The 14,220-nt window shown below is 39.4% G+C and overlaps 1 protein-coding gene across 1 annotated transcript; it reads right to left on the bottom strand.

Annotated features, from left to right (window-relative positions):
* Window positions 1–6,564: 6,564 nt before the first annotated feature.
* On the bottom strand, window positions 6,565–10,405 carry LOC123979227 (phospholipase A and acyltransferase 4-like). The gene is made up of 4 exons (XM_046063049.1): window positions 10,317–10,405; window positions 9,382–9,490; window positions 8,056–8,327; window positions 6,565–6,845 (listed from the first exon to the last, which is right to left on the bottom strand). Exons 1-4 carry the CDS (start codon window positions 10,329–10,331, stop codon window positions 6,732–6,734), a joined length of 510 nt encoding a protein of 169 aa, XP_045919005.1. The 5' UTR covers window positions 10,332–10,405; the 3' UTR covers window positions 6,565–6,731.
* Window positions 10,406–14,220: the final 3,815 nt, after the last annotated feature.

Here is a 14,220-nt window from a genome sequence, read left to right as displayed (position 1 = left end):
ACGCTGCTCACTACCGGTTGCTTATATTGCTGGCCACCAAAGAGTTTTCACTGCTGTTCTTTGGAGTTGCTCTGAGTTTGAGTTTCAGATGATGTTAATATCTAAAATTAAAATATAATGTCTGAAGCTGGGACACTGTAGGTTTTCAGAATTACGAAACATTTAGTCCATTGTGAGGTCATTTAAATGTTGTCAGGCTTGTTGTCATAAGAGGTAGCTTAGGTTGTTGTTATAAGTAACCAAGGCAAAAGTATTTACCTTGTAGCCTGGCCAACCTTAAGGTGTCAGTATGCTTTAAACAAAGTGCTTGTCAGATAGTTGAGCAGCATTTAAACCACCTTCTCCCACACCTTTTCAGTGTCAGAATTGGGGCAGCTGCATCTGACAACTTCAGTAACTTTCTGAAACCATCAAGCAATGCAGCAATTGGCCAGCTGTACAGAGGTGTGAAATTAGGCACATGAGTTGAATTTCTCTATCAGCATCTTTTTTCATGATCTATCACTTTTCAGATCTTCCAGGAGAGACCGGATAAAAATGTGCAATGTTACCTCCATATTCAAACAATTATTGCATGTCTCCCCTCTCTAGTATGACAGACTTTTCACACTGCCTTTAAGTGAAGCCACTTAGAGCAGCAATAAATACTTTTGCCTTTAGATGTAGTAGGGCAACACATAAGTAAGTCGTACTTTATTTTAAGCATAGTGAGAGCTTTTGCATAGTTTCAGGAGCAGGTAGTGGATACTTGAGCGGGATGCATATCTGATGCAAGGGCTTCAGCCATAGATACCTATGGTGTATGTATGGTTTAGATTCATAGTTTAACATTGGATTTTACTCATTGATTGCACCACAACAGTAGACAGATTTATTGAATGATCTGCTTTAACGACATTAATTAATATATACAATATTATTTGATTGAATTTGTGATGGGCTTCACATGTTGTTACAGAACTGAGGTTCAGATAAGTTCTATTTTGCCATGACTCATTACTGAATAAGAGACTACAGCCAGATTTACATTCTTTAATTTACTTTGTGACAGAGAGTGGTGGTCATGGTGAGCGGAAAGCTTGCCGTGGAGATGTCTTTGTTAGGTGTGTGTTACCGAAAAAGAGATAATTACTTGGCCTTTCTTCAATGCTTCAGGAAAACACAGTTTTTTTTATATTTTAAGAAGCACATGTCAGTTACCATCACTACGTGCAAAGGTTCTGCAAAACTATAAATCCATCTTTACCCTCAACATGATGACAGACCCTGGTCAGAGCTGATATGGTAGCAACTTGGTGGAGAACATGAAAATAAGGGAGGTGTCTTTAATATTGTTTTTCAGCTAATCTTTTGGTCCAGCTTGCATTTTTCCTATCATATCTCTGTTAAATGTAAGCTTCAAGGACACAGGAAGCAAATGAAATGAAACTTACTCTAGTGTTTCACTAAGTCACTCTAAATCATAGTGTCAGCCTATAATGTGAATGTAAATAATGGCTGAAATCATGTCACATTTAATTATTTTCAGATAAGCCATCCTCTGCTCATCCCTGCTCCTCCAAAACCAGCTCTATGTTTGTGATCCAAAGGATAATTAGGCCTTGGAGCAAGGCGGTGAATGTTTGGTCTCACTCTGCTTGGCTTTAAAGAGAATGCTCTTTTTGGATGCTGCAGTATGAGCGTATATATCCCTTGAAAAGGCAGAACTGTAGCTGCTCGTGCCTCTGATGTGCCATCCAACTTTAAAATACAGCTTTGCGAGCTCAGTCTTCTTCAAAGCCTTCTTTTCTTTTCTTTTTTTCCCCCTCTTTGGCTTTTTTGCCCTCTTCTGCCAGCCCCAACCCAGCTCTGCCTGCTGCCTCGACATGATGAGTGGAGTGAAGAAGTCGGGTGAGAAGCCTGAAAGGAACTGCAGCTAATTCATGAAACAAGTCACTAGCTCATAAACTAAAAAGGAGTTATAGCAGCAGCATGAAAAATACCAAGGACCCGCCATAAAATGGGACATTGAGCCACTGGTGTTTTGTGGGTTGATCACTGTTCTGTTTAGAATTCGCTGCAAGTAATCAGTGTAAAAGAAACACTCCTTTCATTCTCTTTGACTTCGAGGCCTAATGGCTTTTTTAGTAACGACTTTGTGTCTTTAACGGCACAAACATCATTAACCCAGGCCATTGTTATTCTAATCTCTCCCTGTCAGCGGCCTTGGAGGCAGTGCTCTTGTTTCGTTGAAACAGTTTCTTCATTGTGAGCCTGGACGGAGGGGGAAAGGAGGCTGTGAGGTGCCTGCTTCAACCGCTGCCACCTGAGCGGGCATCAGCTTCCAGAAAACCTTATATTTAGGGTGGTCCAACCTGCCATCTCCAAACCACGTCCTTCTGGCTCTCCTCTTTATGTGGTCCTAATTCCACCTCCCACCATCGCTTTTACCCTCTCTCTACACAACCTCTCTTACAAAAAGCCCCACACACGATGAACAAAGTTTCACTGGCCCTCGTTTGTTGACTTATCTGGCATGGTAGCAGTTTGCCTTTTGAAAAAAAAAATTCTTAAACAACATTTGTTGGGCTTCTTCTGCAGTATAGGAGGAGTATAGGTGGCGGACTGTTGTCCTCCCCCAAGACACACAGGAAGAGCCTCTGCCATGTCCTCTACGGCTTGAGCAGGTGCAAAGACAAGGCTCAATGACATCTTTGTACCAAATGGAAGAAATTTGGGGGTTTGACAACACTCCTGGCCTGGCCCGGCCCGGCACCACCTCCCCTCCATCTGCCTTTCGGGGAACTTGAACGTGAGAACTTAGCGCTGACAGGCCGCCGATGGGGAAACCATATATCCTCAAGTGACACAGACACCTTGGTTTTTGGCTTCCACAGCCGCCTGTCACGCTGCTTTTATCAGAGGCTGCTGTGGTCTTTCACTGGCTGTAGTAATTCATGTTGGTCCAGTGTTCTCTATAAGACCAGTTCACAATAGAAACTCACAATAGCAAGTCCTGTTTTGTGACTGTGATTTAACAGCAAAATACATGCACTATTCTATAGCACTACTATATAATCTTAGAGTAAAAACTATTTTTTATTTGACCAGGTGCTGTTGTAACATGTGCTACCGGGTGGTCATGCTGGAAATGGCTAGGAAGTGATTTCCGGTGTTGGCTGGCAGCTTTTTAGGACACTATCCCAGATGTATGTCCACTGGGACGCTTTCCGAATTTCTATTTCCTCTTCTACCTACAGTTTGCTATCAGATGTGACAGTTCTGCTACCTGCTATTCAATGATGTGATTTCCTCTCGCTTGCAGTGATCTGAGATTTCAACCCTGTCTTCTAAAAATGCATTGTTTTTAAAATGTATTGCCCCTGTATATATATTTTCATCTTCCTCTAAAGAAGATGGAAGAGCTACAGCCAACATTTGAGGGTTCGCAAATAATAACAGGTGTAATGGACAGGAATAACCTGAAGCCTAACCATTTGATGCTCCCCCAGACCTCTTCTATTTTTCACTTCATGTGTCTTGTGATCCCATCTTGAAAAAGGCTAAGTGTAAATGCAAGAATCATTCAAGAAGCCTTGATTTGTATGAGTAAGGGGGAGGCCTAAGAGAGTCCTCATACTTCATAAATAACCGTTGCTGTTGAAACTAAACTACCAAAGTAATTCTTCTTCTGGCGTTTATCTCAGTTGCTAGACAGCTTCAAGTGCATTACTACCACCCTCTGGGCTGTAGTAGAGCCAACCCTGATTTGTACAAACATAACATGGGAAAACCATGGCGGATTGCATATAGACTTTCCCAGCTGGGTAAGTGGAGTTCAAAGACCCATCGGTTGCCTGTCAGTGCTAACTTCTCGTGTTCAAGTTCCCCAGTATAATATAGAAATGGAACCAAAATCTTAACTTGAATCTTACTTCCCTTGATGCAGGGCATGGTGGCCAGAAAGACACAAGTCCAAAACTGGTAAAGCATTTCAGAGACAGGTATAAATTGGTTAAAAAGACTGGGTCCAATATGTGGCTTTATATTTCCTTATTGTTATTCTTTATTCTTTCAACATGTGACAGTTGCCTGTAATTGATGCCATGATGAGAGCCATTATTGACAAAGGGTGAGACAAATTATATTTGGCAACAGGCTGAATTCAGGTTCTTGCCAAATGCCAACATGCAGCTGATATCATCTGGAAACAGGCCATGGAGGTGGCAATGAAAACTGAAGTCCTGGGTGGTAAAAACTGAATATGACTTGTAAATGTAAATATACTTACTGATAAAAAATAAATGCAAGACAGAATCCTGTACAATGTCAACATGTTTCTCTGTCAGGGCCACTAAGGGACATTACTGCACATTTGTCATGCATGGTGATTATTTCTGAGCTAATTCTTAGCCTAATGATTAGCCACGATAAGACATCTTCTCTGACTCCCTTTATTATTTCTGGAACCGGTCCCACGACCCGAGCCTCTGCAGCCCACTCTGGATTTCATGGAGCTCTCAGGCGGTGACCTCAGGAACAATGTGGGGTGCTGTGCTTATTCTGAGTACCAGGCAAGCCCAACTGCCCCCACCTGCTAGCAGCTTTACTGGCCTGGCCACGGGCTCCGAGGCCACTGCAAGAAACATCCAATTTATCATCAGATTTTATTTTGTTAGGTGATCACATTTTCACCCTTATTTAGTCAAATTACCAATTCAAGTCACTGTGTTTTTAGTTCAGTTGATTAACTCATACTTTATAATTTGAATCAAGTGAGCTCACCAGCTGCCTTTTAAAACCTGATTGTCGCAAACAAAATTACAGTTTTAAAATGTATCATCATTTCACCTCAGTATAGGCTTTTATTTTATCTCAGATGAATTTAAAACTGATGATAGCTATTTTGGGATCAGTCAGCTGCTGGTAAGGGTTCGTGTTGATGTCTTAGTAAAGGACAGCACTTTAAAATCTATATATGGAAGGATACTTGTCCCAGAGCAGCTGCCTATTTAGCCGTGTCAGATCATCATCAACATTTTTGGGTTGGCTGTATGAAGAAAGTGCTACAGTTTCTCTGCTTTGTTTTTAATTTGGAGAAACTGAGAATTTAAAGGTTAAATAAGACTAAGAACATTAGTCGACAAGATGCACTTTTACTTTTGCAGGGCATGCCTATCTGTCTGATCCTTCATAGGCTTCCAGCTGGGGAGTAGAAAGAGAAAACGTGTGTGTGTGTTTGTTGGGGGTATGTTATGGTATTTCTTCAATCAGCTGTCAGTTCTCACACACACACACACACACACACACACACACACACACACACACACACAAACACACACACACACTAGTACTTTGGTACTTGTGAGGACTGTGAAGACTCTCATTGACTTAATACAGCTACATGCCTAAATCCAACCTAAGACTAAATCTCAACCTCAACCTAAGTGTAACCTCAAACATAAAACCAAAGTCCCTTTTTATGGCCCAAGCTTCCAACATCCTGCTGTCCTCTCTCTCAAAGTCTAACAGTTTAATCGGTTCTTAAAAAGAGAACCAAGAGGGTACACACACACACACACACGCACACACACACACACACACACGCACACACATACACACACAGACATCACACATCACATTGTATTGTTTGAATCTGCTCCTCCCCACCTGCTTCGTCTGTAACTGGGTTCCATATGTGAACAGTGGTAGATTGTGAGGCAGCACAATGCTGGCACAGAGATGATGGAGGATAAACACCCTTTAAGCTCAAAACCAGGCTGTAAGAAAAACATTACTCAGTTTCCTCCAGTTCCTCTGTGCTGCCTCTGTCCGCCTCTTCACCGTTATGCCTTCAGCTTTTGTGCTTAGTATGTCTCTGCCAATTATGATTTTTTTTCCAAATTACAATGAATTCGTTTTTTTAATTCTCTAAAACTTTCAGTTATTAAATCGTTTTTATTATTTTATTCTGACTGTATGTTATCTTATGTTTATCACGTGCTTTCTGTATTTTATGGCTTTTTGTATTATGCTCCTTTTATTTTATTTTGGTGTATTTTGCAAAGTGTATTGGGACCATGTCTTTTGGTGATTTTGCGCGTTAAATAAAACTTGATTGAGTGATCGTTTGATTCTGAGAGTTTGGGGTGATACGACCAACTATGTCTGCATGTAATGGTGATGATTATACTTTTTGATCTAAATCTAGAAAGCATAAATAAAAATTTAAACATCTTGGTGTTTCTCTGCAAAGTATAGATAAAAAGTACATAACAAAAATAACATGTTAAAATAATAAAAGGTTTCCAAACAAAAAAGTAAAAATTGAAGGGTTTCTATTTACTTTTACATAAATTAATACAGTAAAGATACAAAAAAGAATTGATCAAAAAACATTAATACAGTACATCAATTATTCTTACAAATTCTCTTATGTGGCAAATTAACCATGTTATATACATTTCAGACATTAAACAAACAGCCACGAAGCAAACCTACATGGATCACAGCACCAATATCCAAAATAATATTACCTGAAACTTTATTTTTCTCCACAGCATATTGCCTCATATTATCCAAGATTGTATTTCTTTTGAGTGTGTTGACAGTACTACATCAATAAAAGACACCTTTTTTCAATTGTATAAATAGGGTTATAGTTATATAGTAATAGTTTAAATTGTAATCACTGCTAAATAAATGGACAACGATAGCGAGATCTTCCCTTTCATCTTGCTGTGTCATTGCTGTCACTTATGATGTCTCCTTTTGTCGTCATCTTTGAGCAAAGAGAACAGAACGGCACCCAAAGCTACAATGCCTATACCTGCAGCTACACCTCCAATCACAGCTGCTGTTTTAACCTGCAAAAGACAAATGAGTAGCAGACTGAAGGTCAAGGATGTGTTGCTGAAAACATTTACCCATATCAATTGTAATTATATTTGAATACAATTAAGCAAAGCCAGATATTTCATGTCACTGTTGGGTTGGAGCTTTGTTCTCCTTCTGTATTGTTCACACAGACAAACTGTGTCGATGTAACTATAGTAACTCAATCTCAATCCTGCCTGTGTGCGCACGGTGCGAGAGGAGACCATATGAGACGTAGAGATGCCTGATGGTCTAAATAACCCATTAGACTAATTAGATTTTTAGAATGTAAGAATTAACCTTTTATGTACTGAATACATTGACTAGAAGCTGACAAACAACAGTGGCTGAAATACAGGAAGCCTCAGCCAGTACGAGAACAGCCAGAGATGTACAGATGTACAAATTTTGCTTAGGGCCTCAGGGAGGTCAGGACCGGCTCTGATCCCATGACTTACGTGCTTTAGCTTACGTGATTTATGACATCTGACTTACATAACTTACTTACTTTAACCCAAACCACGTTTCCAAAACCTAACCAAGTAGTTTTATCGTCTCAACCTAAACAAACTGTGACACTTTCGTAATGTTAACCACGTGTTTAATGTCATGTGACTTACGTAATGTAGATCTGGTAGTAATGTATTTACACTTTGAATGAAACAAGCTTTTTTTAAACTTGCAAATCAGCTTGTTAATCATTTGTTGTTTGAAATATAGGCAGTCACAATTTATTAAGCACCACATCTGCTTCTTATCAACCAAAATAAATTGTGCTAGATCTGTGTTTTGTTACAATGAATGAGATGCTATGCTATATGATAAAAAAGTATCCAGGTGCAGAGCAACACTTTGAGAAAGGGATTTCCCACTGAAACATCAATAAAATATGTTCGCTGAATCACTTTTATTTAGTTTCTTCTGGAGAGAAAATAAGTAAATACTAAAAATGTTTCAAGATAATATACTGTACACTTTGATCAATTTATTCATTATACTGACATATCTTGTTTATGTGACACCTTAGTTTGTTACACACACGTTTTGCCATGATGTCTAGATGTGGCTTTTGTGCATATTTGGACTAAATTTAAGTAAATAAACTAATACAACGAATCTAAACAATACCTGGACAGATATTTCAGAAAAGAATGAAAAAATATAAAATACTTCAAACTATAAAAGTCACAGAATACCCACCTGTCGAGACTCTGGCTTGCCGTATCGTAGCTCTGTAACAAAGTGCTCACAGTTGTAAGTGGCAACAGAATATGACAGCAACTGCCCAACACTCCTACAGGCATCCCTCACGATGACATGACGCTCGCGAGGCTGGTACTCATCATCCAGGAGGTTGTTGATGTGGAAACGATCAGAGCCGACCACTTCCCAGATCTTCTGACGCCTCACGTATGCTTTATTGCTGTCCAGTACCATCAACCGGCTACCAAAAGGGCCTGAATCATCATCACCTGTGTATGTGTGTTATCAAAGAGACAGCCTCATTCACTAATGTGCATAGACATGTTCTTCACAATGAAGTATGAAGTAGTAAATTCGGAAAAATCGGATTCATGGCCAATTTTTTTCTTACACCAACTTAGTGAATCAGAATCATTCTGAATTGACAGGCGCTACCTGCTATTTGCAATCAGATTAGATGGGTTTCTTGTATACATATACATATTCAGGGGGTAAAACTGTTTTTGGTATCCAGTCAGACGACAGTAGTCAACCATTTCAATCAATGTAAAATTTGCATTGTTTGTAAATTCTTGTTAATTCAATAATAAACTGTCACATTCAGAGTTGGATCTGTTTGTTTCCGTTTCATTTGCACATTAATATAATATGTGCGACTGCGATGCAGGTCAGCGGCACCAGACCTAATGTTGTTCAAGTCAGCTGCCAAAAAGCTAAAGGAAGAATGGAGAACGAGGGAGAGAGGCGTTGTTTCAACAGTTCCCATTACCATTCCCAGTACCATTATTGTATCACATTCTAAGATGCTAAATATTGTCTGTTGTAAACTTTGTGCAACCAACAAAAATATTTCAACCACAAACAATTCTACATCTTATTTATTGAAGGATCTGCTAATGCAGCACAGCAACGTGAAACTTAGCCTATAGAAAGAAATGCTACTGCCAGTGATGCATCCACTCGGCGGAAGAGAGTGGCGTTAAGCAATGTTTTGTGTTTTGTAGAAGCACTGAATACTTCTCTTATAAATGCATGTGCAGAACAGTAATGTTAGTTGAAATGTTGGGAGAGACTTGCTTTATTTTTTACTCTTTTTAAATATATCCATAGCCTATAGCCTAATGTACAGCATCATCTGGTCTGAAAACAAATTCAGGTAAAATAAACTTTGATGAATCACAGAATTATCCGCTTAACCACAGATTTCTTTCTTATTTTACATTTACTAATTTGATTGAATGTAATTTGCTGATAATGTCCACTGTAGCTCCTCTAACAGAAACTACCCCTGTATTTATGTAGTAAATGTAATACTTCACTCACTTGGAGGAATCAAATGAACAACTTCATTTCCACCGATGTAGATAGCCCAGTGCTCATATGCCCCACGGAAGATCTCGATCAGGTCCCCGGGCTTTGCACCATTGTCAAACTAAAATAATAAAAACAGTAAAAATGTTTTATATAAATAACCATAATTAACATAACATCTAGTCAGTGTTTACGGTCAGTACTTAAAGGTCTGGAATTTCTGACCAGTATTAGCACTATGTGGCAGTGTTTTACACAAGAGTTCCTTTTTTGTTCCTTTACATTCATGTGCCCAAGCTACAGGTGACAGCGAGAAGTGCAGCAATGCGCCATCAAAGGCGTAGAAGAAGAAAACTATTTTAAACAGAAACTTTGTCTGTTTCCAAGAAAACACTGGAGGGCACGTTTACGCAGACTAGCACATGAGTAATAATCAATATAATGGTCTTCACAATCTTATTATGCCTATAATCTATAATCTAATATATGGAAGTACTCTGAAGCATTTTGTTGCGTTTAAATTGAGGCTTCATCTATAGGTTAATAGTCTTTAGATAAAAAATATAATAAAGTTAAATGTAGGACCATTGTTAAAGGTAAAATGTGGCACTTTTGACCACTAGTTTTTATGAGTGGGACCCCTTTTTGTTTGTACTAGAGTGAGGACACACATGCAGGTGCACAAGAATGTGGGCGATGCAGAAATCTTTAATTGCCACCTTTGACTCACTTTGTACAACTGCTGTTCCTGCTTGAAATAACTTTCTCCTTTTCCTTTTTCTCCTTTGGCTGACATACTAAAACATGAATGGTAATCCATGAATACTTAAAACATCAAATCTAAATACATAAAAGTACTTAAATGTTGCCAGTGTAATAGAAGAAAAGCAACTTCCTATCTACAGTAACTCATCAGTGACGGTAAAGCTCAGCAGCAGGGGACTCACCATTGTTGGAGCCATGTCTTCAGTTCTTCTAGCAGGTAAGGCAGGACTTGCAGCCAATTTATTGCTGCTGGAAGTGAAACTTAAGTACACTTGCGTTTCAGAAGCAAAAGTTTTTTTTTTTTTTTTACCTTGTAACAGGTAATAAACTGAGCAAACAGATAAAGATTAGATAAACACATTGGTACACACTATATAACCAGGCTGCATGGCGTAGATTGGCAAATCATTGACTTGATGAGTTAATACAAATGTTGTACTTGTGGAACTATCAGGTCTCGCTGAGTGCAATTTTCTTTCTGATAAAGATGCAAAGGCTATGTTTCATTTCTAGTGAATTGCACAATAGATGCACTTATGCTACTGCAAGATTCTCTGGGTTACATTTCAAACCAAATTGCAATTGCAAACCTCTGCCTGCTTCATAGCAATGAAGAGAAACTCCTCATCATCAGTTCAAAGAAGAAAAATATCACTTATTTCAACCTTCTGGGTAGTCTTTCCGGTTGTACAGAAAAAAATGTTAAATTGAGCTGAGCTGAACAATCAATGCCCTTATCTTGAATTTCTGAAGCTTATCAGCTTGATGAGGTTTTATTTTTTTTAAATTTATTTTCTTTAACCAATTAAAGGTCACAGAGAATTTTGCAGCAATCTGATCTTTATGAGAAAAAATGTTTACTCAATTGGCTACAGTTTACATATTTCTGTAGATGATTTTTATATGGATATTGCAGGAATAATCAATTGAAAAACAGTGCCATTGATTGTCAATAATGTTCTCAAGACGAAAGATTATCAGTAGCCGGTACATATAATACAAACATCTATCTTTAAGCTTATTATGGAGGCAAATACCTTGTCTTTCAGCTGATACAGAGAGTCACTGATAGATAGTTAATGAAAGGTCCTTCTGGAGTAAATTGATTTATCAATGATATGGCTCACAGTGAATCGCTCAAGAGCAAACAAGGCAACTTGGTTTTGTAAATAACTTACTTAAATGTTACTCCAAATGCAGAACAATCTGTTTTATTAAATTAAACACTTAACCAAGTGAAATACCTTGGTTTTCACAGTGATGAAAGTAAAGGTATTCTCACAGCTAACAGTTATTCTGGTTTAAATATAGTCAATCAGGTGATCACTTAAAAAACAGATTTGGTTGAGGACCATATGTATAGCTGGGTAATATATTGATATAAATATGGATCTGTGTCATATTATTGTTTAAAAGGTTGTATTTGTGTTTTCCTGCCTTTAATTGCGTCCCTACTGCTTTATTTGTATTGTTATACTTAGCAATTGTAAAGCCTAGTTCACACTACACGATTTTGAGCTCAGCGACAGTCAGGCTGTGACCGGAGGTAAATCGGCGATCGATCAATCGGCGGTCGCCAGTCGTTTTGTGTGAACTACTCAAAGATGCATCAAAACGGCTCCCTGACACATCATTGACACAACAACAGCTGTTTTGTGTGTAGTTTCGCGTCATTTCACGAAAAAACATGGTTTGGAGATCATTCAAAAACCACACTTTTTTTCTCATACTGTCCACTGCTTCAACTCCTCTTTTCACCCTCTGTCTGACCACTCTGTGTTTTAGCTCCTGTGTCTTTAAGGCCCCCCTCACTGAAAGCCCACTTACATTTATTCATTTAGCTGATGCTTTTATCCAAAGCGACTTACAATTGCTATACATGTCAGAGGTCGCAACGAGGGGTTAAGTGTCTTGCTCAGGGACACAATGGTGGATGTCTTACAGTGGGAATCGAACCCAGGTCTCCCACACCAAAGGCAAGCATCTTATCTATGCGCCATCACCACCCCACTTGCTTCTGATTGGCCAACGTCCATGAGCACAACAGAGGGGCGGGGTCTAGCTCCACAGTGCTGAATCAAGGCCTGCTATGCCAGACTTGGGCTGTTTCTCAATACCGAGTTCGCCAAGTTCAGACTTCTGTACTTTAAAGCTCGGACTTGGCAAGTTCGGCTAGGGAGCACAAACTCCCAGGAACGGGAGCACGCAGTCAGTCATTCAGCAATTGGAACAGCAGCGAACGTGATGACGCTCAGACCGTTAGCAGGCATCTCCGAAAACGTTGTAACAATTTTTTAAATCAGCTCTGTCTTGAGAAATCAACCACATATTTGGAGTTTAAACAACTATATTCCCGCATTAAAAACTCTTAAAACTACTATATGTGACACAAGAACAGCAGTATTATAAGTTACAGTTCTGAGTTTTCTCATCCGACATTTTTTGGAGGCGAAATGAAGCCTGGGATATCTGGCGATCCGAAGTCCACACAAGTCACCACCAATGCAGGCTCGGTAAAACGGGCGGAGCGAGAACACATCCGGGTATTTGACTGTACTTGGCTAGATGCGGACTTTTGAATTGGAACAGTACTTTGGCTGCGACTTATGACGTTTCACAAGTCCACAAGAACACAAGTACAGACAAGAACGCAGATTGAGAAACAGCCTTGGCCTCACAGATTACAGTACAAAAACAAAAAAACAACTTTAAAACTTTATTTACTGGTTTTGGTGAAACTGGATCACATTTGAAAAAATATTTTCTGGTTTTCCTTCTGATGTCCTCTGGCTCTACTTTTGGAGATTTACAGAGTTTGTATGTTATCAGTTACTTTAGCTGCTAACTACTGCTATCAGCTGCTGCTGTTAGCTACTCAGTTAGCCGTGCAGCTAGCCATCCTATTGCGGATTCTACCCGAACTGGAAGCGTAGTTATCTGGGGGTGTTGGTTTACACCTCTAACATTAGTACAGAAGCTTTGGACCGCTGTTTCAGGGCCTGCTGATAACAGGAGCAGCTTGCAATTACAGCGTCACTACTACCACGCATGCGCAGTAGAAGTATAACCGGGTGGGAAAAATGCATTTTAAACCTGATTTTAAGGGAAAGTCATCAAACTTTTTCAGCGATTTTTATCAGACTTTACTGGTGATTCTATTCTTGTAGTTTTTATGTCCCGGTGACCAGTGAAAGTGCACTGCTATCTCTCTCTCCATTCATTCAGATAGGAGCCTGGTCTTGTTAGTCCGAAATAACTGCCCGGAGGCGTTGCCAGCATGGCTGCCAAGTGGCAGGACTTGCCTATAAGGACTTTGTTATAGGTCAGCTTTTATGGTGTTTTCCTTTTCTACATTTTGGTGTAAGATATTTTTCTCATGGATGGGGTTAGGGTCAAATCAGAGCTAACATGAGAGCAAATATTGAACTATTATCAGGTGGCCAGAAAGTTCACTATTGCACATTAACCTTTTGTTGCTGACGGATCAAACATTCTTACTTCAGCTCAGTCGACCTTCTCTTCTCAGAAGTTCACTTACTCACAGCTTAGCAGCACTCGCACATTCTGAATAGTTTGATTTAGTCTCCTCATCATAAATATTTGGGTTTTCCAGATATCAAAGACATTTTTGGCTCCAGAGCATATATATTTTTGAGGGGAATAAGGCCAAACTGAGGGGGCATAGCGGGCATGGCCATTATGACCTCAGTGAAATTCCTGCCCTGGTTAGTAGGTAATCATCAACAACTTGGTATAACTACTTGGTCATAATATGTCATTGCTGTTTGCCTTTCTGCTTGTTTTGCAGTTCCTCTGCCCCCTAGTGACCAGAATCTATCAAAGCACCTTTAAAAATGTAACCCACCACAAATGTAGCAGTGGCAGTTGAATTTTGGTAATATCAGACTGGTTGAACTGAAAAAAATAAAAAGCTTATTTCTTATTTTCAGGAAAGCGTCCAAGCTGGGAGACCTGAAAGTTAAATTTCTCCCCAGTTCCTCATTAAGTGCTTAAAACAGGAAGCCCTCAATCAGACCGGCACATGGATCCCACCGGCCTTTTAGCTCTGCAGGATGTTTGGAGAAA

The sequence above is a fragment of the Micropterus dolomieu genome, linkage group LG11 (genome assembly GCF_021292245.1).
Source record: "Micropterus dolomieu isolate WLL.071019.BEF.003 ecotype Adirondacks linkage group LG11, ASM2129224v1, whole genome shotgun sequence".
Lineage (NCBI taxonomy): Eukaryota > Metazoa > Chordata > Actinopteri > Centrarchiformes > Centrarchidae > Micropterus > Micropterus dolomieu.
The sequence above is the reverse complement of the archived record's forward strand: the minus strand, read 5'-3'. Positions and strand labels throughout refer to the sequence as shown.

What these genes read in the sequence shown, in the direction of transcription:
- LOC123979227 (XM_046063049.1), bottom strand. An exon ending in TGTTCATTTGATTCCTCCAA is followed by an intron (nt 8,328 to 9,381) that starts GTGAGTGAAGTA and finishes ACACATACACAG; the next exon opens with GTGATGATGATTCAGGCCCT. An exon ending in GCAAGCCAGAGTCTCGACAG is followed by an intron (nt 6,846 to 8,055) that starts GTGGGTATTCTG and finishes TGTCTTTTGCAG; the next exon opens with GTTAAAACAGCAGCTGTGAT.